This window comes from Charadrius vociferus, unplaced genomic scaffold (assembly GCF_000708025.1).
Source record: "Charadrius vociferus isolate BGI_N301 unplaced genomic scaffold, ASM70802v2 scaffold567, whole genome shotgun sequence".
NCBI lineage: Eukaryota > Metazoa > Chordata > Aves > Charadriiformes > Charadriidae > Charadrius > Charadrius vociferus.
The window spans coordinates 702,875-728,020 of record NW_009649304.1 but is presented as its reverse complement, the minus strand read 5'-3'; the positions used below and the strand labels follow the sequence as shown (position 1 = coordinate 728,020).

The following is a 25,146-nucleotide window of genomic DNA, read 5'->3' as shown; positions in this document are numbered from 1 at the left end:
ATTAAATGTCAACGGGAATGCAGGGCGGCTGATGCGGCGGGTTTTGCGACACACCAGACAAGCACCAGCTGCGCGCCGACCTGCCGGCACTTGGCTGCAGCCGGAGGGGGAATCGGCGCAGCGGCTCTGCGTGCAGCCGGGAAGGGATGCTGCTCATCCCCCAGGAGGAGTTGCTACCTCTGCGTAAGGCGCAGATGAGAAAAGTGCTCCCAATAGCTTCCGCATCCTCCCAGAATACTGAAAAAGCCCCGGGGGAACCCAATAAATGCTTCAGACCTTCGAGGAAGACCCCCCTCTCCCAAGGGTAGAGCGCAGAACGCGGCCTCCACACGGCAGCTCTGGGGATGCTGCCTGGCTGCTCTTCTGTTTGTTACGCTTCTGTCTTAATTTCGGAAGGGAAAGCAGAGCTCAGTGAAATACAAGTTTCTGTTAAACTGAACCTTAAATGAAAAGAAGACAAAACACGGGTAGGCGTTGTACTCCTGTACCTCAAGTGTGTGGTGGAACGAGCCTGGCTGTGCCGCGAGCGGAACCGGTCAGGGAGGAGTTGGGTCGTCGCTGGCGGTTTGCTGGCTGCCCCGTGGCTTTCCCGGTGTTGGTTCCCAGCCCTGAGCGGGTTTTAGGGGTCTCTGCGGTAGCGCCCCTGAGGTGACTCTCCTTCCTGAGCCTTCTTATCATTTGCTGGTTTTCTGAAGCCTCCAGCTTGCCTTCCCCGTGTCTTCCCCATCACACTGTTCCTTTTCACGTTTAAGCGATGCTGTGTCTCGGTGCATCAGTCCGCTGAGTTTTTTTTTTATTTTTAATTTCTTTTTTTTATCCCAGATTTTTCCAATCTTCTTTCCAAATTGATCTAATGATTGTGGTTACCTTCTTCACATCTCCCTTACTTCCGGGACCTTTAAATAACTGCCAGGTTAAAAGGCACAACGAGACGCAAAAAAAAAACAACCCAAAAAACCCCAATGAAGCCAATTTTACACTTCTGGTTTTGTTGTGCGCTGGGAGGCGGGCTGCTGCGGCAGTTGGGGTGCGAGGCTCCGGAGCGATGCTCGCCTCTTCACAGGGGACCGTTTCCACCGGGGAGAAAAAAATAGGGGAACATTTCTGTAGTTTCAACTTGTTTAAAAGAGTTCTGAGATGATCTGATTCTTAGGCCCGCTATTTCATAACAGTTTTCACTTCTAATCAATTTTGCATTGCTAAACTTTTTAAATGCACTTTTATAAAGGAAAGAAAAAAAAAGAAAAGGTTTTGGCTGTAATGGCTCTGCGCCGTTCTGCCAGTGCTTTGAATTGTAGTTGTTGACCCTGTCGTGCTTTCGGTTCAAAGGCCTTTGGGGCAGGATCTTTGGTCCAATTTTAGCAACTTTTTGATGGATTTGGCTAGTGCAAATAAACATTTAAAACTGTAAAATTGCATCCTGAGACTATAAATGAATAAATAAATCACAGGCGAGTCTAGTGTGTTTCAGTCAACGTTGGCCGTAGTTCTCGGTGGCTCAGTGAGTGTTTATACTCGCACGCTACTTTTAAAGAAAACTCTAAACATTTTATAGATACTGAAAGATTAAAAGAAAGAATTGGTGTGTCCTCAGCAATTTTGTATTTGTTTAAATAAAAAAAATTATGATTGACAAATTACTTAATTGCAATAGGAGCGAGAAGGTGTGATTTTGCTCCAGTTTCTGTGTCTCGTAATTTCTCAGTAGCAGTGTTCTGGTGGAAGGGCACGTCCTTTACAGTACAATTCCCTGTAATTATTCTTGAAAAATTCATGTACTTAGAAGCTTTTGTATTAGTTTCAGATTTCAGCAATGATCATGCAAATGATCCTCAAGGAGCATGAGGATAAGTGCGTGTTTTGAAATCGGAGCTCCGTAGCTATTGCTTTTGGCTCCCTCGTTGTAAACTTTCTCCATTAATACAATTTGCATAAGTGAAGCTGCTTCGCCTCCTGGGTGAGATGCACGCGCCGGAGGGGGGTTGTGGGAAAGTGTGGCAGGGCGTTAATCCCTTCCATCACAAACAGGGTTCTCGGGTGCAATATGCTGTTAATCACCCTGGACAATTATAAGAGCATTAGTCCGCTGTAGTGACTTGGCAGCGGGCTCAGCGTAAACTTCAGTGGGTGTGCGCAGAGGGCAAGTGGGCTAAAACCAGGCGAATTTGGGGTAGCAAACGGCAGAGCCCTGTTCTTGCCCCGTGTGACACCCGGTGCGTGAATGGCCGGGGTGGGTTGTGCGGCAGCGCCGCTGTGCGTGTAGGTGTGCGCCCCGCGGGGTCGGGGTGGGCTTCTGGAGGGGGACGAAACCAGTGGGTTCCACTCATGGCCACTCGATTTGTCAGCTAATGAGACTAAGAGTAGAACGGGCGTGGGCACTAATTAGCATAGCACCACTGGTCCATTTTATTTCTCTATGAAATAATGAAGTCGGTTGGATATTTCACGGCTCTCGGGGGTAGTCTAGTGGTATTATAGGATGCTCAAAAGTAAAAGAACAAAAGGAATATGTATTTTTCCATGTTATTTCATTGTTCTCCAAAAACGTTTTTTCACAGTCTTCTAATGATCTGTTTCCTCTTCAAATGCGGAATTTTACAAGTAGTAGATAAATACATCAGATTGGATGGTCTAATGGTCCTTTCTGGCTTTACGTGCTGGGAATTGACTTTGCCCCATTAATTGCTTGAACGAAAGTTGCAGTGTGTAAAATGCCTTTCACAGCATCTGAGAACAAAATCATTTGGAGAAGTATTGACTTCTGCTGAACTTTGAACAGGGTGCGAGTCTGAGAGGAAGCAACGTGAAAGGGATCGAATGGTTTGTGTTATGTTCAGGATATTTTATCTCTTACCTAGGAGGGAAGGCAGTTCTTTTTCCCCGGTTGCAGCACGTGTCCACCCTTCGCTGTCCCCCCCAAAGCGGCGATTAAGCTGACCCGGGGGCTGTGGTCCAGTGACCCATTGCAGATGACGCTCTCCTTCAAGGGGAGTTGTCTGTTCGGTTGGAGAGGTGCTTCATGCCAGTGAAGAACATATTACAAGAAAATAATAGCATCGTTAGTAATCAGTCGCACAGATTTACTCTTTCTGTTGAGGTGTTTCTTTCCTTCTCCCTGTCATCTGTTGTGTGACTTGTTTTTTTTTTTTTCCTACTCTGCAAAACCTCAGTAAAAATCGTTCTAAGGAGAAACTGTATTACTAATGACACATTGGTAGTATTATACCTCAGACTTTAGATTTTTCTTCTCGTTTGAAATTGGTTATTTTCTGGCTGCGGGCACGCTCACGTCTTTGTGGGCTTTGTGAGGCTTCCCTGCGCGCGGGCTGGTGCGTTTGTGCAGAAGAAAGAAGAAGAAGGCGAAGAAGAAAGTAGAGATGAAAGCTGGGTGGGATGAAGGGACGAGATAAATAACAGTGCGGAAATCAAGGTGAGAACAGGATGAGAGAGAGATTGGGAAAAGGGCAAATGGGGAGTGATAACAGGATGGAAGAGGAGAAAGCGGTCAAGAATAAATGGAATGTCCAGCGTGGGAGTGGGACACTCAGAGTGCGGAGAGCAGGAAGGCGGTGAGGGGCAGAGCAAAAGGTTGGCAAAGGCAGAGGTAGTTCAGTTGCTGAGCATCTAGCATTTTCTTGAAATAATTATTAGTATTGGAGTAGTTTTTGGATGTGCCAGGAGCCATGAGGAGCTTAGCGTGTGGCATGCAAGATGCACACATGGCAGAAGGACGATACCTGCCCTGATGGCAAAGAGGAGGGAAAAAAAGAAAAATGGCTTTATTTTACAGACTGGGGATCTGAGGCAGGTGATGTTTATGACTTGCCCAAGATGATACAGGAAATGTTGGTAGAGCTAAATACTGAACTCCGCTTTCCTCAGGCCAGCCTCTGTAAAGCTGCCATTTCATTCTTGGTTTGTTTTTCTGTTCTCCTTTTTCTGTTTCAGCGTATAGGTGAATATATTAGTGAGTGTAACTGCACCTTCTTAATGTAGGTATGATTCTTTAATGCTTGCAATAAGGCCAAACATCTTTTTTTCTCAACTGTGGTGTGCATGTGTGCATCTGTACAATAGATAATATCCCACAACTCTGAACTCTTATTGATTTATAAGAAAAAAATAATGTGCTTTCATGATAAATAATTAAAAGCTCCTTTAAGATACAGTAGTAAGAAGGCCAATAATAAGTAGCTTCTTGATCTAGTTCCAACAGTAAGGGTATGTATACATACACATACCATCGCATCTTTCTTTACCCTTTCCATTTCCTAGGTGCGAGATGCTTTCAAAAGAGCTCCTGCATAATTGAGTACAACACACCTGTGGGGACAAAAATCCATGCATCTCAGAAATTAATAGCAGAGCTTTTAGGAAATGTCAAAGTGAATGCTGTTTATTTGATTGTCCTCCGTAACTTCTAGTTTCAGCATACGCCCGCATCCGTTGCGGCCGTGCTCCGGGCTGCCTGATGGACTGTTCTGGGGCGCCAGTGCCGTCCCATGGGCTGCGCGGCTGCAGGTACACTCATACACCCGGCAAAGTGTGATTTCTGCTTACCCCTGGAGTCACGGAACATTACTGATCTGTTATGGGGGGTTGAACGGCAGGAGTAGCTATTGCCGTCGGCACTGGCGTGTGGTTCTGGCGGCAGCCGAGGGCAGATGCTCCGGGGTGAGCTCCCCCGGGAAGGCACCTCCTGCGTCGCTGCTCCTGGCGCAGCTCGCCCCAGAGGGAGGGTTGCTCTTGCCGTACACATGTCCTTTTCTGTGTTAGAAAGAACAGAATGTGTTTTCTTCTCAGTTCTTCGGGAGACGTGTTTTCAAGTTGGCGTCTTCTGCCGGTGCCGACCTTGGCGCTGCGACGGCTGCCTGCGCCCTGCCGGACTGCGTGCCGCCGCGCCTGCTTGTACACGGCGAGAACCGTTTAATTACAGAATGCATTTTAACCGTAAAGGTTGCTTTTCCGTGGATTTCTTTGATCAAGTCTGAAAGACCAGGATGCTGGCTAGAGTAACTAGAGCTTCAGGAGGCGGCTTAAAGCTCCTTTGAACGGATTCTTCAGCTCACACCTGTAATAAACCCCTTTTCTGGGGAAGTGGAGGAGCTGACCGAGCGACCTGTGCTCTTCACAAAGTTTATGGTTTGCTGCTGATGCAGATCGTCATCTTTCCGCCTGCTCCTGGGCTGGCAGCGTGCTCCGAGCTGCTTCTCAAGCCGGGTGTTTTCGTTCAGCCCTTTCTTTAAGGGCAGCTTCTCCCCCGGGGCTGCCAGAGTCGCGCCGCCTGAGCGCCCGTCGCCGTGCCGCAGCGCCCTGCCGCCCACGGCCCCCGCAGCAGCCTGCCGCCCTACGTGGGTGCCGTTTGCATCGCCGGGGAGCGAGGTGCTCGTCTTGTTTGCAGTTAAAAACCACTCCCAAAACTTCTTTACCATCTCACCACTGTGTTAGTTCTCCCCGGCTGACCTGGGCGCGGGGCGACGGGCTGCACCCTCCTCCCCGGTACCCGCTTAAATGTGGTCCCGGTTAAACCAGCAAAGAGGTATCCAGAGTCCAAGTCGCCTGTCTCACAAAATTTTAAGCCTGACCTGTGATTTCCCCTAAATATATTTGTCCTGTTATTTCAGTTTTACTTGAGGCATGTGGATGGCAAACTGAAGGTTTCTGAAATTTTTGTTGTTTGCTGTTTTCTTCCTCTCTGAAGTAAATATATGGACAAAAGGTTTTGCTACAGTACAGTCCGATATGCTTTTGTTTCTGAAGTCTGCCCGGATTTCTTTTTGAGCCAGCTTTTGTTTCTGCTTATTTTGAGTGTTGCTGCTGAGGTGGATCCTGCTGTGAACTGAGATGAACTTACGCAAAAAGTCCACTTCTCGCATTAGCGCATTGTTTGCGCTGAAAGCATATTTGGATATGGAAAGCTTTTTAGAAATGGCTGCTTTTCTGTGAAATGCAGCTTTTAATCCCCGATTGTTTACGTGCAGGGCAACTAATGATTCGATACACAAAGGCAGAGAGGGAACCTTCCTTCCTGTTTGTGGGATGCGCTAGGCTATATTTAAAAAAATTCCATCCTTTTAAAGGACATACGGATTCTGCTTTGTTTCTTTTGAACTCAGTAGGATTTTTACCTTTAACTGCCGTGTAAGAATTAGAAGTCGATTATTCTGGGTAGTCATAGTCCACTCCATGTAATTGATTCCTGTTTATTTATATGGCTAAGGAGCAGAGATTTTGAAGGTGCAAGCCTCTTGTCTAGAAGCTGGAATGCCGTGTGGGCTCCCGTGGCCTGTGATCGTTTTACAGCTTTGTTCAGATTCTGTAGCTGCAAAAACGTTTTGTGCCTTTGACATGTTATCCGTCAGAGCAGAAGCGCGTGATGTCAAGGGGGAGGAGGAGAGAAACGTTGGAGAGATTTGTTCGTTACACAACCAGAGTGTTTTCCTGGACACTTCAGTCATACGTTAAATTTTTCATTATCTTCTCCCGTTGTCTAGACTAGGGTGTGTTTGTGTAATTTCTTGCAGCGCGCTTGTTCGAGCAGAGGGAAGCTTTCTTGATGTCATTATTATTAAAAAGGCTTATTATGTTACTAATGGTCTAGCGGTCGGTGGGAACGGGACGTTGCCGAAGAGTGCTCCAAGTGGGGGCGCTGGGCTGGGCAGCGCCGATGGCTGGGGTCACCCGGGAGGCCGAGGAGAGGGACCTCCGTGGCCCCTGGTGCTGCACACCACCTTCATTTGCAGGTGGTCCTCCCGTGAGCATGGAGAGGCGAGGGGAAGGTGGCCCTGGGAGAAGAGGGATGGAGAGGGAAGGAGCGGGCAGAGCTGCCGGCATCTCCCAAACCTTCCTGTGCCTCCTGCCCTCCCCGGGCTCCTGCCAGCCCAACCGTGCTGCTCCACGGCCCCGGGGGAAGCCGCGGGGCTTGTGCTGCCCGTGCACACCGGTACGGCAAGGTGTCAGTACAACTAGAGGTATTTTGCCATCACTGTGCTAACATTGGATGGATTTCTGCAAAGAATTAAGTTTCACGGCCCCCATTTCAAACACGTTAAGCTAGGATGTATGTTTTTTAAAATCCACCCATAGAACAGGCGGCCAAATTTTGCAATTCTGTCAATTACGTGATCAGTTTTGTTTTCCTACCTTGCTTTTCCCCGGAACAGAACATGGTCTCTATTTACTGCTTCCTTTTCGGTTGAAATCAGAATGTTGTTTAGGTTGTGAAAATACACAGAGAGTAGACCCAGTTTTTAACGAACAAACAAAAAGACTAGTAAGTTCATCACTGAATAATTTATAGTCTGAAACCTGATTAACAACGTTCAGCCCTCCCAGTCCTTGTTAATCGTGATGTGGTGGTTAACCTCCGGAGTTCTCGCTTTGGATCGCAGCGTTCATAGATCTGCCTTCCGTGTGGGCCTTTAAGATATGCACAAAAATTATGAATAGAATAATTTCCTCGATGGGAGTTGAGGGCTTTCGAGTTAATTTCTGGGCTTTTATTATAGACTTTTTTTCTGGTCAAGTCATTCAGGCTTCACGCCTCGGGTCCTCCTTGGAGGAGGAGGAGCGGCGATGCTTTCCTCCCTCAGAGACGATGGAGGAGGTGTTTGTTAACAGTGGTGAGGTTTCGCAGGAGCGCTGGTGCGGGGGTCCTTGTGGGCAGGTGAGAGGGGACGGGCTCGGCCCTTCGCGGCACTGTCCGATGGGTCTGCCGCCATCAGGGCTCTGCTGCCCGCGGTGAGCCAAACCTGCACGGCCACGGCTTAGTGAGGGAAGAGGCTTGAGAGAAAAGATGGATGAGAAATAACCACAGAAATCTAGCTTTTCCTCTCCAGAAAATGTTGAAATTTGTCCATGAGAAGCGGCCTGTTCTGCTGCGTTTCAGAAAGAGATTTTTCAGCGTCTTTCTGACACGAAGTAGTTCTGAGTCAGCGTTTTACAAGGATTAGGGGCTCAGTCGTCTACAGAAACGTGAGTGGTATTTAACAACCTTGTTTAGGGCACGAGTACTTTGTACAGGGTATTTGTGGTGATTTTTATAAAAGTAAATAGTATGTATGAAAATACCAATTTTAAAAATGGAAGCAGAAAAAGTCTAGTGGAATTTTGCCTTAATGCTGTGACAATACAGTTGTTTTACCGAGGCGCGGTACCGCTGGGTTCCATTGATTTTAAAATTGATGTACTTGTATTGTGGCCCGTATGAAATTTTTATAGGCATTATATTAAAATGAATATTGAGGTTATTTGACGAATAAAGGAAATCTTTGTTAATGTGGTTTAAATGAGTGATTGTGACATTATAAATTAGGCAAAGTAGCTGTTAAGTGCACTGCAGCCAAGCTAGGGGCCTAATGGAGCTTATGTTGGCTCACTTTCCAAATGATATATGGCAATTGCAGTGTTAACAGCCTGATGGAGCTTTGATTGACTCGTACGTTTATTTTACAAGGTGCAAGCTAAAACCTGAGGCAAGAGTAAAGAAAGGAGGCGCTGGCCAGAACGTCCCCTGGGAAGTGCGGTGACCCCAGGGCTCAGCTCCCGCGGTACAGCCCGCCGTGCGTGGTCTCCGGGAGGAGCACCCAGCCTTCGGTGGTGGCAACCCCGTCCTGCCCTTCCACCCCACCCGCAAGTACCCGACCGGGATAGAAACCCCGCTGGGCAGCCCCGGGAGAGCCGGGGAGCTCTCCTTTAGACTGCCGTGCTCTCGCTTCTCTAGTGGCGTACCGTGAAGGGAACTATGTGCAATCACCAATGGCTTTTTTTTTCTTTTTTTTTCCCGAGTTTATACTCGGTTGTGGTATTTTCAAACTGTATTAGATAAGTATAGCCCTGAAGGGGAGTTCTAGCAACATCACGCTGTGTGGTGTAGGCTATTGGTACCTTAAGGTTGGAATGTAAAAGCTTTGTCTCTTCTACACTGAATAAATAGTAATATTACTAATATTCTACACTGGATGGTATTAATATTTACAGTGGGGAAAAGTGATTTTTCTTGTGTACCTCAAACTCCAAGAACCTTTAAAAACAAACCCTTAAAAATCACAGTATCGAGAGTACATGGCGAAGTTCAGGCTGGTGAGGTGATGTCTGGAGAGGTAGTCAGAGATGAAGATTGAATTTTCATAAAGTAATTTGCAATGTTGAATTCTGTGAACTCGGCCATCTCCCCGGGTTTGTGACGTGACTGCAGGCCGGTGGCGGGAGTGGTTGCAGTCCAATGCACTCTCGTGGTCTTCCGCCAGAGCAGCAGGCAGCCGCTCCTCCTGTGCGTTGATGCAGGAGATGGGCACTGGTATTCATTTTGCATGAGTCTTCTACACTGATGCTTCATTTTAGTGATCCTTTTCTCCAGAGTATGTTAAAGGTCTGGTTTAAAATAAGCAGTTTCAACTAACTCTTTTTTTTTTTTCCTTTTCCCTTTCAGTATCCGCAGTGTTATGCAGAAATACCTTGAGGAGAGGGGTGAATTGACCTTCGACAAGATCTTTCATCAGAAAATTGGTAAGTCAGATTTCAATGAAATGTTACTCACGTAAATATTTTTAAAATCGGCTTGCCTGCCACTTCTCTGTAACCGCTGCTGAAAAATCGGTGGCGTAGGTGGTCTGATGAACACGGGAACACGGACAGGGCTTAGTAAAACAAAGGTCTTCAATAAAATGAAATGTTGTGAAAGGGAAGAAGACGAAGCAAGGCAATCTGTCAACTTAACTTCATGTTCTGGAAAACTACTGGAAAAATAATTAAATTATTTGGAAACATCGAGGAGAAAATTCTATTACTTGGTATGGGCTTGTCAACAATATAATGTGTCACATCAGTTAAACTTTTTTCTTCCTCTGCAGGGGTAATAAGCCTTGTTGATAAAGGGAGCAGTAGTAGGAGAGATACCACGCGTGTTGTCCTGACTGTCTGACACCGTGTTCTTGCTAGCGACACGGGGAGATGTGGCCTGGGTGAAACTGCGGCGTGCAGGGGGTGAAACTGTTGGGAAAATTGACTTGAGGACAGTTATCAGCGCTTCCCTGTGCGCGGGGAAGGATGGATGCAGGGAGTTTGCACGAGAGCGTCAGAGGTCAGTTATGCCGCAGCGTTTCAGTTGACAGTGTGCACGCTGGGGTGAAGAACCTCTGTGTTCTGCTTGCGTGCTGAGAAGGACTGTAACCACACCGAGGACGAGGACAGAATTACAAAAGCTCTCCATGAACTACAGGAGGGGGAAAAAATGCAGTGCTGGTCAGTCAAAACAAGCGGGGTCTTCTGTGCTGAGTAATTATAGAAATACAGGGTGGAGAACAGGTAGATTTTTTAATTGACTTGGCTGTTACAGTGAGCTGTAGGTTGTACTGTCTCAGCTGGATCACACCACTAAATATAAAATCAGGATTGTGGCCAGCGAGGCATGTGAAGTAATCCTCTTTTGGCAGAATATTGTGTCCATCCTGGCACTGGACTCCAGAATATACATGGACCTGCTGGAAGGAGCCCAGGAAAGAGCAGTGGGAATGAGCAGACCTTACTTAGCAGTCTGCTAAATATGACCCACAGGGAAGTATTGAAATAGGGTGTTACGTAGGTTATGAAAGGGGGAAGTGAGGTCGAACAGTCTTCGAAACCAGAAAAGCTGTTGCAGAAATGGTGAGGTTAGTCAGTTTTCCAGAGGCTTAACATGTGAATTAAAAAAGATCTGGATATGAATAAAACCATTTTAGTAGTAGGATGGATTATAAGGTGGGGAAAGGGATTTCACGAGGGGTTGTGAGCACTTCATCCAGTAGATGTGAGGAGTGGGTTGGCAGACATCTGCTGGGATGGTACAGCTGCTGTTGTCTCGCAGAATGGGGACAAACCCCATCAAATGGGCTGGGAACACTCGAGGAGATCAATGGATCTATTCCTGTCTGAAATATGCCGAGACTGTAATTAGCAGTGGAAGCAAATGCCCAGGGACCACGTGCCGCCCGGCCTTGTTTGCCGGGGAAGGTGGTGCACTGGGGCGTCTCTGGGCTGGTTGAGCTGTAGCTGGTCTCCTTTCCTGGCCGGAGCAGAAACGTCCGCCTTTCCTGGTTGCCTGGAAATGTGTGGCTCAGTAGGTGTGGGAATATTCTGGAGTGGGAGTTTTAAGCGTTGCCAGATTAAAATAAATAGCGTTCTTGTATAATACCACAGATTGTCATTAATGGGTTTCATAGCTTCGTACGACGAGGGTTGTGGAAACACCAGTCTGAGGGATGTGTTCATAGCAGTCGCATGGAGCTTTCCATTGTGTTACAGTAATTGAAGTGTGGTCTGTATCTTTGTGCATAAAAACTATGACTTTTTATTCCGGCCAAAAGTGTTATGCTGTAAATGCATGGATACCTCATTTGCTTGTACTGACATCTCTCAGTGTGTGCTTCAGTTTAGATGTCTCTGCTGAAGCAGGAATATTTTGCTATAGCTTCATTCTGTTTGGTGGCAATGAAATGAAGAAGCTGGGGTTTTTTTTGTTTTTTTTTTTCTCCTTAAAAAAAAAGCAGTCAAACAGAACAGCTCATGTGTAACGGATATTTCTATTTATGTAACTGAATACTTTTCATTAACAGTTGGTTGCAAAGAACAGTGAAGAACGTTGCAGTTATGTTGATAAGTTACCGCAATTATAGTTAGTAACTGTAACCTTGGAAGGATTGTATCTTTCTTTTTTTTTTTCCCCCCATGTTGGTAGCCAGCAAACCTGGAATTTTAGAGCCCAGAGTTTCATGAACATGTTAGTTTCTCGCCCAGATCTTGAGATGCATAGTTCATGGATGTGCGGAGAGGTTTGCCCGTGGTACACTCATAGCAGTACTTGCCCTCTGTTACCTGGAAATGAGGAGGTCTTCTGTGACCACTTGGCAGGAGTTTCGGTTACTTCTGAAGCCGGTTTCTTCTGAAGTAGGGCTTAGAATGGATGAAAAAGAAGATTAAAGATAAACATGACTGTTTTTAACAGAAGACTTTGCACTGCACTGGAAAATGTTGTATTTCCTTACTGTGGTTGTTCATTTGAATTTTATTACATTTTCTAGCTTGTTCTTTGCCATTAAATTAGTTCTGTTTCCAGCCATTAGCATAATTGCTTGTGGTAAAGTACCTTCAATTTTAGACAAGCATTATGCAAAGGGCTGTGAAAATAAATATGGTGAGGTAATTAAAAGTCTAATCACCTTTTTACTCTTGTTGTTGTCTCTCTGTATGGCGGGGAAGCGGAGAGACGGCGGCTCAGGACCTGTGCGGGTCTGGGGCGGACGCCCCACGGGAGGCAGCTCCTGCTCGGGGGGGTTGAAGTCAACCCGAGTCAAACACGTCTCTCATCGCGAGCTGTAATTCTGCCGGTCCGTCCCCCTGCTGCTGGCTCTTCCTGTGCCTTTATGTTCTCAGTTAAAGAGCTGTCTAGCGTACGGTGCTTTATCCTTATATACTAATGATAAAACTTCATCAAGCTGCCTGTTTTTTCCTTTGGGAAGTGATGTAGATGAGCACTGCTAAGCTTTTTTGTTTGTGGTTTTTTTTTTTTAATTCCCACACCACAATTCTTTCTTGCAGCTCCAGGTGGTTGTTTTTTCCTGGTTTTCAGTATCCTTCTTTCAAATATAAAACCCAGGGCTTTGATCAGTGGCCCGATCCAAGTCTTTCTGATGTCGTACATGGAGTCGTTCCTGTTGGATGTTTTCCTATGAGTATGTCTAATTATGGTGCTGGTCTTACTAGCTGCAAGTGTTTATCCTTAATGGGCCCTTAAATCCTTTTAGGATCAGTGCTTTCCAGGTCCCAGTATAAAAGATTGGCCCAAATTCCCTCCCTGCCACCTCCCCCAGGTGTGCGACTGCAGGGAATCGCCTGGGCAGCTTGGGCTTGGGCACCAAAACCTTTGCTTTGCCCTTCAGGATCAAAATAAGCGCAGGAAACTCCGTCAGCCGTCCTTCCAGGGACGAAAATGGCCTGGAGACTTCCTAAGATTTGCATAAACAAGTGTCCGTCCTCTGTTTACGTCTTTTTCTTCGTGAAAGCAAATAGGTCGCTCTCATCTCTTGAAGACGGCACGACTGTTTGCAGGAGCGATGCTCCAGAATGATCTTGAACTCTCTAAGAATCGCCTAATGAGTCAGAGGACATGAAGATAATAGAGCCACCCAGAAAAATGCTCTGGCAGCGCTTAATAGCCCAGCAGCCGGCTGTTCCTGCAGAAGCTGCTTCCTCCACAGCAGAAGCTTCATGGGGAAGTACAGCATGTCTCGAAGCCGAGTGCGTAACCACCTTTAGCTAGTTTTCTTTTTACCACATCCTGTTTGCTACAACGCCGCATTATGAGTTTGCTTTAGAAAAAGAGACCTTTTCAGCTATCCCGGTGTCTGTAATTTACACGTGGAATCCACTCTGCTTCACCACTGCGTTAAAATCGCGCGTGGGGTTGTTCTCGTGCTGCCCGGCGCTGCAGGGTGGGCGCGCTCGCCAGAACACCCCTGTCCGAGGGCAGGTTTGGAAGGAGCTGTAGTGCGCGGAGCTGCCGGGCGCATCGGGGTCTGCTGCAGCGCCTGGAACTGCCAAGTGGTGAAGGGAGTGAATTAGGTCACTATATTACCTTAGAACAGGATTATCTTGCTTATTGGAGTTAAATAAGCAGACTTGTTGCCGGTTATAGTTCAGTGACTCTTGTGTCTGACACTGGACTTCCTGACAAATTGCATCTACCCGGGAGGCAGTGAATAAAGTTGGCTTAGAAATTCTGGGATGTGACGGTGAAGCATCCTACGAGTTCAGGTCCTGGCTTGGGTTCAGCATTGGGTTCTCTGGTGGCTGCTTGGAAGCTGGTGGGACATGGCAGGTTGTCTACACCCTTCTCAGCTTCTCATCTGTTCCACCGAGCCGATGGGTTTGGGTCTTGGGGAAAGATGAGAACAGAACATATTTTAGCTGTTTCAGCAGCTGCTCGGGCTGCAATGTAAGATTTTCATCTTGCCTAGTAAGTAACTTGCATTTGTTCCCCTGAAGCTGGATCTAATTTCTGTTTTACCTTCTTGAGATTTAACACTCGTAAAAAGAACCAATTAAAAAAACTTGTAGTTGACGTAACAAGTTACAAACATTATTTTTTTTTTTTCTTCCTATTTACCATCCCCTTCTGTGTAGCGAGGAATGATCTTTCTGGGGTGATTCATTTAACGGTCTTTTATATCCTCTGAAATCAGCAGGCTCCAAGTTGGAGGTCTTCCCAGCCGGGGTGAGCATTTTGCCATCTGTAGGAGCGCTTCTTCCTACACACGCCTGTCTTGTGAGGGGCTCTCTCCGGGCTTCTCTGCTCCCTTTATCCCGCTCCAGCGAAGCATAGCCAGTGGATATTCTGGTAGCTTTGCAGCTGAGTTTCCAGAGCAGACGAGCGGTTGGTCTATTTTGTAGTTCCTTCTGCACAGACAACCTACGGCTGTGGGCAGGGACTTTTCTGCCTGCCCTCTGCGGAGAGGGGGAAATGTGCTCCTGGCCGTTCTGGCTGCTGTTTCCTCCAGCTTTGTCAGGGACAGCTTTCTGTTGAAAAAAACCCAACCCAACGGCCAAAACAACAAACCTGGGTGAGAACAGCTAAAGAGGGTTTTTTTAGGGCAACGAGTCATGCTTTCTGGTGCTTTGTTTCTCTAGGTATGGACCCGTCATACTTCATCGTTTCAGAATTTTGATGCTAATCATTACATGGATCTTGAGTTAAAAATCTGTTCGAGAAAAACATTCTTGCTCTTCCTTTTTCTGTTGCCAGTGTGGTAGCACAGCGCACTGCGCTCCCCGAGACACCTAGAAATAACAGGCTGGGAAAAGTACCTCCCTAGAGCATTATTTAAGCTATTGTTTAATTTAAGCATAAGATCTATGTGCCGTTGGCATTCTGAACTAATTAAATAGTCCTCTGAGGAAATAACAATGAAAGCAATAAAACTTGGTTGGGAGTAAAGCAGAGCACCTGGGTTTTTGGCTATTAAATGAGCAGGGGATGGCAAAATTGTCAGCAGATCTGGCTTCTAGTCATTTCCAGCCGCTCGTGACGACTCCGGAGCTGGAGGCTTGTCTGCACCCTCAGGGCCGGAGGTGTGAGCGGAGGGGGGGTCGTGCCAGCGGCATTTGCTCCCCCCGCGGTCCAGCTGAGCCGTCGGGGCCGGGGGTGGCCGGCGGCGCTGGAGAGGATGAGCACCGCGATGGGCTGATGTGCGCCGGTCCCCGCAGGGATGGATTGAGGTCCTCCATCCTTCCCAGGTGGTGAGTAGGAGGGGCTGCGCAAAAACCTGTGCTAAAGGGTCTTTAAAAACACAGTAATTTTAGAGCCAAAGTCAGCCGGGGGTGTACATTAGCTCCTGATCAGAGGCTTGAATGATTGAAAGTGTCACGGCCTTGGACTTCTTTCTTAACAGCGTTCGTGAGTGTTGGGTCGCTGCGATAATTTTACTCTGTTCTGGTGTATCGGTGTTAAATAATGTGCAGCCATATGACAGGGAAGATAGTTGCTGGCTTGGCGGGGTGAGAGCGAGAAGGCAGGTTGTTTGTTCAAGTGGTTTTGTGCTGGGCTTCCTTTTCTGACCTGGGGAAGACAACCGCCATACAGAAGTGGACACCATCAAAATTAGGAAGTAACTATAGGAACAAAACATGATATTTAAAATACTGTTTGAAGACAAATCTTCTTCTTTCTCCGGTTACTTCTTATTTTCAATTCAAGTTCAGACTAAAACTTGGGTTGCGGATAGGCTGCAGGAGGCCTTCGTGAATCTGTGGAAGCCGTGTTTTTCTTGCACGGTTCGTATGATCGGTTAAAAACAACACAAAACCCAAACCGCAAGTAGATGTCGGAAACTGTGTGATTGTAAAGCGAAACAGAAACTGTAAGTGTAAGACATTTCACGGCGGAGCTGTTCCTTTACAGCACTTCTCCGCTTGTATCAAACTGGGGTGGGGACAGTGAAAGAGAGAAAATGTGCACTCAGAGATTTCTTATAGAACTCAGTCTGTTTTGCTGTATGCGATTTTTTTTCACCAAATTTGTGTTAGATTTAAGATCTAGTTTTTACGTCATAACTTAAACGTTACTGACAGCTACATTTCTTTCAACATACTTTTATTTTGTGGTTAAATAAACCTGGTACTTGCATGAATTACATTGAAGAGCATTTACAGAGATACTGGCGAAGTTTCCCACTGCAGATTTTATGTGCGTTCTGCCTGCTGGCAGTTTTCGGGAGGTGTCTATCTTGTGCGTCGTGGACAAAGAGTATCCAAAGTCACGATAAAAAATGCATGTATTCATTTTGGTTTTTCTTGTGATGATAAATAATTGAGCATTTCTTTGTTGAGATGCAGCCTGCGATGCTCCCGCGCCTTTCTTCATGAAGGGGCTGAAGGAACTCAGTTGTGTGATTTCCCAGTGGACTTGCAGATTAAGTCAGAGCTTTAAAATAGGAAAAATACCTATCTTATCTGGAACTTCACATAATAGGTAATGTACACATGCTGATACATATTAGCATTTATATACAGTGTAGTTCTTGCAAGATTTAAGTCCTAGGGAAAATAGTCTTTATCTCAGCAGAGCAGTGTAATTGTACAGTTTTTGGGTTAGATTACCAAGAATTCCAGGCAGACTGGAAACGTTGAACTCCAGAAGTAATATTGTGGGAGAGAAGATGAGCAAGATAGATAACAAATATGACATACATAGAGATAACAAATGATAAATTATTTGGATGAAATGTCACTCGGATGTCTCCGCCTTTAAGTTTGCTGCAAACATACACACCAGGCAGCAAAGCCCGCGCTGTGGTACACCCCCTGCAGCCGCTGCGTTGTGTACATTTCAGAGGTTGGTTTGTTTTTCCCCAGGAAGCATGTACCTAAACTCATTCCTTTCGCATTAGATGGGCCCTCGGTGATTTGTTCAGTCATCCCGCAGCTGCACACCTGAGGCTTCGGCAGCGCTCTCCTGCAGCGGCGAGTCTCCAGCCTTTCCTTCCGGCTCCGTTTCCAGCGGCTTTGCTGGTGTGTGGGGGAGATGGCATCTGGCTGCCTGCGGGTGCGAGGAGGGGAGCCGAGGAGGAGGAGAGGGCAGTCGGCGTAAGGCTCTCTGTGTGGGTCCCAGCGAGGGATGGGCATTTCCGTATCCACGTGGTGGATAAGGAATTGGCTGGATGGTCGCACTCGAAGAGTTGTGGTCAGCAGCTTGATGTCGAGCAGTGGTGAGCAGTGACAAGTGGTGTTCCTCAGGGGTTGGTGTTGGGACCGGCGCTGTGTAACATGTTTGATGGTAACATGGGCAGTAAGATTAAGTGCACCCTCAGCAAGTTTGCCGATGATACCGAGCTGTGTGGAGTGGTTGACACGCTGTGGGGGAGGGATGCCATCCAGAGGGACCCGGACAGGCTGGAGAGGTGGGCCCATGTGAACCTCATGAAGATCAACCAGGCCAAGGCCAAGGTCCTGCACGTGGGTGGGGGCAATCCCAAGCACAACTCCAGGCTGGGCGGAGGATGGCTGGAGAGCAGCCCTGAGGAGAAGGACTTGGGGGTGGTGGTGGATGAGAAGCTCAACATGAGCCAACAATGTGCGCAGGCAGCCCAGAAAGCCACCGGCATCCTGGGCTGTGTGAAAAGCAGCATCGCCAGCAGGGCGAGGGAGGGGATTCTCTTCCTCTGCTCCGTTCTCATGAGACCACCTGGAGTATTGCCTCCAGCTCTGGAGCCCTCAGCACAAGAAGGACATGGACCTGTTGGAGCGGGGCCAGAGGAGGCCCCGGAGATGCTGCGAGGGCTGGAGCATGTGGGGCAGAGATTAGGGGGGCTCCAGCGTTGGGTCCTACTGCTAGGTGAGCTGTTCGTTACGCCTTGGTGGCTCGCCAGGTCTGCTGCCAACTTGCAAGGACGGGTTGCAAAGACTGGTTTGGAAAGCTTTGAACTAAAATGGTAAAACCCATCTTTAAAATAGTGGAAAGTGACTTCCGTACCAAAGATAGCGTTTTCTATCTGCTTGCGCTTACCTGAGCTTTCTTAGCCCATTGCTGATGGAATGTTCTACTTGTGTATAAACAGCGATGGCGAACAATCTTGATTTCCCCCTCCTTCCCCCAATTCCTCAGTCAATCCGAAACAGTTGCACTCCCGTGGAGCTTTTATCAATGTGTCTTGAAACAATTCACAGACCAATTACGCCTCTGAACACCACTGTGAAATAGGTAAATATTAGTTTTCCATGTCTGTAACGTGGCATAATAACAACTTTAATGAGATTTACCTGCTCTGTACTACTAATAAAGCCGATTCTCTGGTCCTGCCAGTGCTGCTCATTCCTCTCAGTGGGATAACTCATTAGTAACAGGAGGAAAGCTCAGAAACCAGGAGAAGAGTAAGTAGAATCTAAATTACTGAAGCTGTTAAGTCTTCTAACTTTCAGCAGTGCTTTTAAGAGATTGAGCAGTTAGCAAGTCGCAGAGAAGCCGGAGAGCTCTGACTATCCATTATCTCATGAATTCATTTCTAGAGCAGGGACCAGACATGGGTATTTACTCTAAGCCTTTCAGACGCTTTTATTGTTCTATACCAATATCTGTCCTGTAAAAGAGCGATGCATAATGCACCTTGCAGCCCCCCGGGGAACAGCTCCGGATTTGCGAGGTTCTTGCTGCAGAATGTCACTTGGTGCACTGTCAGGAGGTGAGTAATGTACACCATCAGACCGCCGAATCTTCAAACTCTGTAGGGGAACGGACCAGTGACCTTATAGGGAAGTTGCTCCTCTCTTTCCTGGCCTCTTTCCACCGCCGGCGTCACGTCCAGCCACTGCCTCTCTAATACTCCGCTCTCGAGCATGTGCGTGTCTGCGGTGGTGGGATAGGTAGGTTCGGAAGTAGGCAAAACAGTTTCTTAGTGTTTCTAGATACTTCTGTGGATAATTTCTTTGATTAGAAGGGGAAGGAGTCTGGAGAGAAGCAGAGCCATCTGTTTCTGAACCTCCAGCCCTCGCAGCTTTCTTCTTGGAGTGCACAGAGCGAACCAGAGGAAGGCTTCAAAATTCACGTAGGAGAATCATCCGCACTCCGTCGCTGTTGTTGGGGTGGTTTCGCTCCTCTTTACCTAACTAAGTGCTGTCTGTATTTACTGACTGAGTACTACGGGGTTTGCGTTTTGGTTTTAACCACAGTACAACGGCCTTCCTAGATGCCGTTGCAGAACAGTTTGATTCCTTTCAGTGGTGAAGGTACTGAACGGTACTGGCAAAGGTGAGTACCGGCATCAGAGACTTGAGGGTGCCCTTCTGTTGGGAAATTATTTCGTGTCTTCATGAAATGAGCCTGTCGCCTCCCTCTCCCCGAAGAAAACACACACACACAGGTCTAGGCCCTGTCAAGAAGTAGAAATACACCTCCCAGGGAACTTTGGGTGATAAATAATTCGTAGCAGTGAACAGTTCGTAGCTTGGAGCGTGTCAAAAGAAATAGTGTGCTTTTCAGTAATAAAGGGGTATCGGCTTGCATTGTGTAAGTGATTTTAAAAAGTTGTGTGATGGAAAAATACTGATCAAGAAAATAACAACTGTCACGTCATTCGTAGGGCCTGAATATTCCTGTGACGTGGGGAAGGAGCCGATACAGCAAATAACAACCAGCCGTCCTGACGTTTTTAAGCTGCTAATGCTCGTTAGCTTGCTAATAGCTTGCTCGTAGCTGCTAATGCCACTTGCAAAAGCGGTGGGAGTTTCTTCTGTTTACAAGTGAAAAAGGAACAAAACCTCAAGTGCTGTGTATTTCTTGATGAGCTCCAGTGAAGGAATTTAATCGCGTTCTTTGCAATAACTGTTTGATTGAAATGGAACGCTTCAATTCTGTGTTTAGTTGTTCTTTTAAAAATTGGAATACTTTTATGTATCTTTGTTTAGTGCTATTAGTCAGTCTTTTAGAGTTAATTTTTCATATGTACAACCCTTTTTTTCGTGCACCTTTGATACACTGAATGCCTTTGATAATCCACGTCCAGAGCACGTATAGATCTTCTTTTGTAGACTGGAATTCTGCATGTTAAGGGAGACCAGAGTATGAAAGATATGTACTAAATGTGTTTCAGATCTAAGTTTTTCCTGTTCTTTTCTTTTCATGGCTTTAAAAAATTATTTATTAAGTGTTCAATATTCAGAGGCACATTTCATGAGGGTCTTAAGATGATACGTGGTGGGTTGGTGGGTTTTTTCTTGAGGCAAAGATCCAGTGGCAAGTGCGGTGGGTGAAGCACAGACATCACTTTTTTTTTTAATGATTTACAGCTGCGTGTTAAAAATAGAGCACATTCTTCTTTTCCTTAGAAATCCTTTTATCATTTGAATTGGTATGCCACCACTTGACATCTTGACGAGCTGCTGGTCCTACCCTTTGGAAGCGCTGGAGCCCTGGCTGCTCTCCGAGGAGGCGGGAGGGGGTTTTACCGTGCGCCCCCTCGTCTGACCCGCTGACTCTGTAATCCGCCTCGAGGATTTTGCTCCTTACTGCTCTTCTGGGCTCGAAGCAGAATAATAATCGATTGCTCTCACTGAGCCAGTATACGAGCTGCTTGTAAGGCTGTATCCAGGTTTGACGCGGACTCTGGGAGTGCTCCTCCGTGTGTCGGGGCTGCGTGTGCCGGAGGAGTCGCGCAGCGCTCCGGCTCCTGCGGGCTTCGAGGCACGCGCAGCTCCAGCGCTGGGCAGGACGGCTGACCGTGGTTTAACGAGTGTGAGTGATTTCACTGGGTGGGGGGTTGGACTAGATGATCTCCAGAGGTCCCTTCCAACCCTGACCGTTCTGTGATTCTGTGAAAGCTCGTGGAAAATACGCCTGGAAAATAAGGATTTTCCTTGCAGACTCTTGAAGCCCTTTAGCCAAAGTTTATTTTCATATAATGATTTATAGCCGTCATTAAACACGCTACCTGGCAGCTTACAGCCTAATTTCGAGCTCCATTTGATTCTGTTCTAGGGAAATTGTTCTGCGCTCCTCACCATTGTATGCAAGTCCTGTCTTGTAAAATATAGTTTGTTCTTTTCCCCTGCTTTTTATGCACAGAGATACCTTTTAATTTGTTATGATGTATAATTTATAATGAAAAGTGAACGTATATTAGGCTCTATTAGGAAAAATAGGTTAAGGACAAATAGCTCGTAATTGGAAAGAAAAGTAGTGCAATCTGTGGTGCCTTCTGGGCTGTGAGGATTTTTGTGGCTTTGTACCTAGCCAACGCCGTGATTCCTACGCAGATGAGTTTTCCCTGGTAGTAGCAAGTCTCTTTGTTCCCGAACAAGGAAATCGGCGGCTCTCTCAGTTCTGGAGCTTTTAGGTGGTCTTAATTATCCTGTGCTATGGCAACTGCCTGCGTATACCACAGAACAAGGTTTTGAATTTGACTGGGGGTTCTGTAACAACTGCGGGCTGGTTTGAATTCCAGTTTTTATACGGTTTAATAATAGACCTCTAACCCTAATGTTCTAGGACCCAGATCTGTTACCGGTACTGATGGTGGGCTCGTTACAGCACTTGAGACAAATGAAATAAAATGGGATAAAACACGAGATGGCACACTGGGAGGAACGGTAGTTTTCCAGCAGAAAAGCGCAGCGTGAGGCTGTGTTTCTGGCGCTGGCTCCCTGTGGTGCGGGGGCTGCAGCGCGCGGTGGGGGAGAGCCCCGGGCCGGTCCCCAGCGCCCGTCCCTTGAGGGGTACCAAAGCCGCGCCTCCGGGTGAGGGCTCTCGCAGATGGTTAAAAAAACCCAACAACTGGGTTTAAAGGTAGACATAGAATCGTTTCCCTGGGGCGTGCTGGTAGAGTGTTGCTGTTCTGCACGCTGCCCTGCAGTTTCCTCGGCGCTTCTGCACAAGAGGCTTCTCTGGGGACGCGGCGTGCGTGATCGCGCCGCGTGCAGGTGTCCCTCCGGCTGCGCTCCTCCGACTTCTTTATGCTGTTGCCTGAATTCGGCCAGATCGGAAAGGTCAGGAGAGGTCTTGGGGCTGTGGGCAGAGCCCTTGAAGTGCCCTAAATGAGGACAAACCCCTGTGTCGCACGGTTTGCGGAGCACCAGCGCGCGTTCCCCACCAGCCTGGTGCGGGGAAGGTTGGCTGAAGCTCTGTCTGCCGGGGAGCCGGAGCCGTGAGCCGCGGTCGGCAGGAACCGCGCCGGGACTGATTCTGGTGCAGATGTTGCCACTTACTTGTATTTCATTATTCTGTATTTATACACAGCGCGTTTACTTCGGATTTGGAAACAGCTTGATGTATTTGTTTTCTGATTTACTATTTTGCCTACTCGAAAGAGTCTACATCAGCGTTTTGGACCACGTTCAGGTCTGCTGTAAATAGCTGCAGCTTCCTTCAATCACTGACATTGTGAATACTTATATCAGGGCTAAATGTGTCTATTTTTAGCTCTGCTGCCTCACCTAGTCACTTCTGTTTGTTTTAATAAGATTTTTATTTACTCCTGTTAAAAGGGTGTTTGAGTCAAATACTAATAAAAGTCCAGTTAGAATGAGATGAGCAGTTTTGGCCAAGGTTTGTTTTATTACGGAGTTCCTCATTAATTATTACTCTTTTTTATTACTATCCCATGCTCTCAGTTAATTGACATTCTCGTGAAGATCAAGACCCGGCGTTCGGAATGCAGAGGTGACCTTTCGACGGCAGGAGGAGGCAGAAGGCGGACGCGCGTCCCTCTGCCTGGCTGGCAGCCTGGCTCCAGCAGCCATCCCTCGGCCGCGGTGGCAGAGCTGTCCTGGCCGAGCGCTGTACTTCTTTGTTAAAACTGCAGGAGAAAGGTTCTACATTGCAGATTTTACTTCTTTATTTTTTTTTTTTAAAAAAAAAAAAAGGAGTCTGCTAACAAAGAGGTGGCTTTTAAAAGTCCTGTGTGTTGGCCAAGCGGTGCCCAGTTCTGTTGTTCCAAGTAGCGCTGGGCAGTCCCGTGCTGGGAGGATGTTTTGGGGGGGCTTTAGGGTGGATACGGCCCCTGGGCATCGGTCTCGCTGCAGAGCGCTGGGCTTGCATCCCCCCAGGGCAGCCGCAGAGGTGTGAATTCAGAATCTCATGGGTGGTGCGTGTTAAATGGATAAACGTGCCAGCCCGGGATCGCCTGGGAAGAGCTGCGGGCTCGTGGGGGACGGGCCCGGAGCCGTGGGTACCCGCCGGCCGTGTGGTGGCAGAAGGGTGGCGTGGGCTGCGTGGGAACACGTGTGGAAGTGCGAAGCGGTGCGGGAGGCTGCTCGGGGGAATAAAACGGTATAATCCATAATCAGCTTGTAAGCGCGGTGCTGGTGGCCAGGCCAGGCTGGGCAGGAGTGCGTATGACCACCCCCGTTCTGCACTCTGCCCGAGCCTGGTCCTGCGGAGCGCACAATTTGGGGAATAAAAGTCAGGTCTTACGGGGTCAGGCGTGGGGTGGGGGCTTGCTGCTGAGTTAAGGGTCAACATCCGCACTGAAAGGGTTATCGGAGGCTGGAGCAGGCTGCCCGGGAAGCGGGTGAATGGCCACCCTTGGATGTATTTAAAAGCCGTCTGGCTCTGGTGCTCGGGGATGGGGGTTAGAAGTGGGCCTGGAAGAGTTAGAGGGCTGTTGGACTTGATGGTCGTAAAGGTCTTTTCCAGCCATAACGATTCTATGATTCTAAGAGTCAGGGTTTCGTGCAAATGTTCTGATATCATGTTAGAGAAACATACTTTTAACTTCTATATTTATTTCAAATTACGTTCTTTTTAAAAAGAGATGGGTTAAGTGAATTCCCTCGCCTCGTCCCCTCCAGGCTGGTGGAAGGGACCATGTGCGGTTGGGGACGAGCTCTGGGAACGGCCCCATCGCTCCAGCGGGCGCAGCCTTTCTCGCCCCAGTCCCCTGGAGCTCTGGGCATCTCCCCATCCGTACCTGGTCGCGAGCGGCCGGTTAAGGCTGAGCTGCAAACCTCCGGGGTCGTCTTTATCCCTCCTTGACAGGCGTTGTGTCTTGGTAATTGGAGTTAGTGCAGTTAATGGCATTTGGCAAACTTGGCTGTGCAGGACTGTCCACAAAAAGGCTTGGAGCTGGGGGCTGTATGTATAATTGATACCATCCATCACTTTGGTGTTAACCAGAAAAAGCTTTTAAAAAGTATTTTCTTTTTTTTCCCCTTAACAACTAGTGATCTGGTTGTTGCAGAAATTATATAATATAGAAGAAGAAATCTTTAAAGCGAAAGCTGTCAGCATCTTTATTTCATAAATAATTGCTGGTTCCTTTTATCTGTTACTTAACGCTATCATTTTTTTAATTCCTGCTTTCTGTTCTTGGTCTTATTTTTCTGTGTGTAGTTAACTGTGCTTATTGTGCTTTTCGTCAATTCTCCCTGAACTTCTTAAAACTACTGTCACTTATTCAATGCTGCGTCTGTCAATTAGTTTTGCCATTATCTGAGAGCTGTGGTTTCTGGATAATAATTTTTCACTCAATCTAAGAACATCGGTAAAAGAAGAGATTTCCTTTATGCTGCAGTGGAAGTGCGGAATCTGGTGATACGATGGGCGGTTGAAACAGAAACACTTCCAGTGTGGAGACCATGAAGCTGTGATTGGATTTGTTTGAATTCAGGACAGTGGAAGGATTTTGGTTGTGCTGATACCTGGGGAGAGGGGTGGCGCGGGCAGACAGCTGGAAACGCAAGAAGAGGGAGGAGCAGTATGTTTGCATTTGTGCTGTGAAAGAGCTAATTGTTTAAGGCCAAACATTCAAAAAAAAAAGATAAAAATCAGAGAACAGGACTTCTTAAATGAAGAATTTACCCACAAAATCTTTTGAATTTTTCTTAATACTTTGGAGTTTTAGGTCCTTTTGAGCAATACTCTGGACTGGTAGTGGAGATCCTGACTCTGGTTTCCTCTGTTGTAAATCTTTAGGGAAGTAATTACAGGTCACTAAAAGCCGCTCTCATCGCTTGGCAATCTGTTTTTGTTTCTTGGCTTCCCCAAAGATTCACATCTCTGTCCTCCAGGCTCCGCGAGGGTCTCTCACAGTCCCCAGATCCGTCTTCATTCCTTGTCCTTAACCATCAGTCTCAGATCAATCATCCCTGGGAATAAAGCTTTCCTGCAGACCTCCCGGCACCGTGGCA

General features: G+C 47.2%; 2 protein-coding genes across 2 annotated transcripts in view; both read left to right on the top strand.

Moving 5' to 3' along the window:
* The window catches only part of LOC104290097 (beta-crystallin B3-like), a 369,903-nt gene that overhangs the window by 41,318 nt on the left and 303,439 nt on the right, over positions 1-25,146 (top strand). The gene's annotated exons all lie outside the window — the stretch shown is intronic.
* Positions 9,064-25,146, top strand: part of ADRBK2 (adrenergic, beta, receptor kinase 2) — a 57,768-nt gene continuing 41,685 nt past the window's right edge. Inside the window, exons 1-2 of the mRNA XM_009889169.1 lie at positions 9,064-9,086; positions 9,431-9,507. Coding sequence (XP_009887471.1) covers positions 9,064-9,086; positions 9,431-9,507 — 100 coding nt within the window. The remainder of the gene's footprint in view (positions 9,087-9,430; positions 9,508-25,146) is intronic.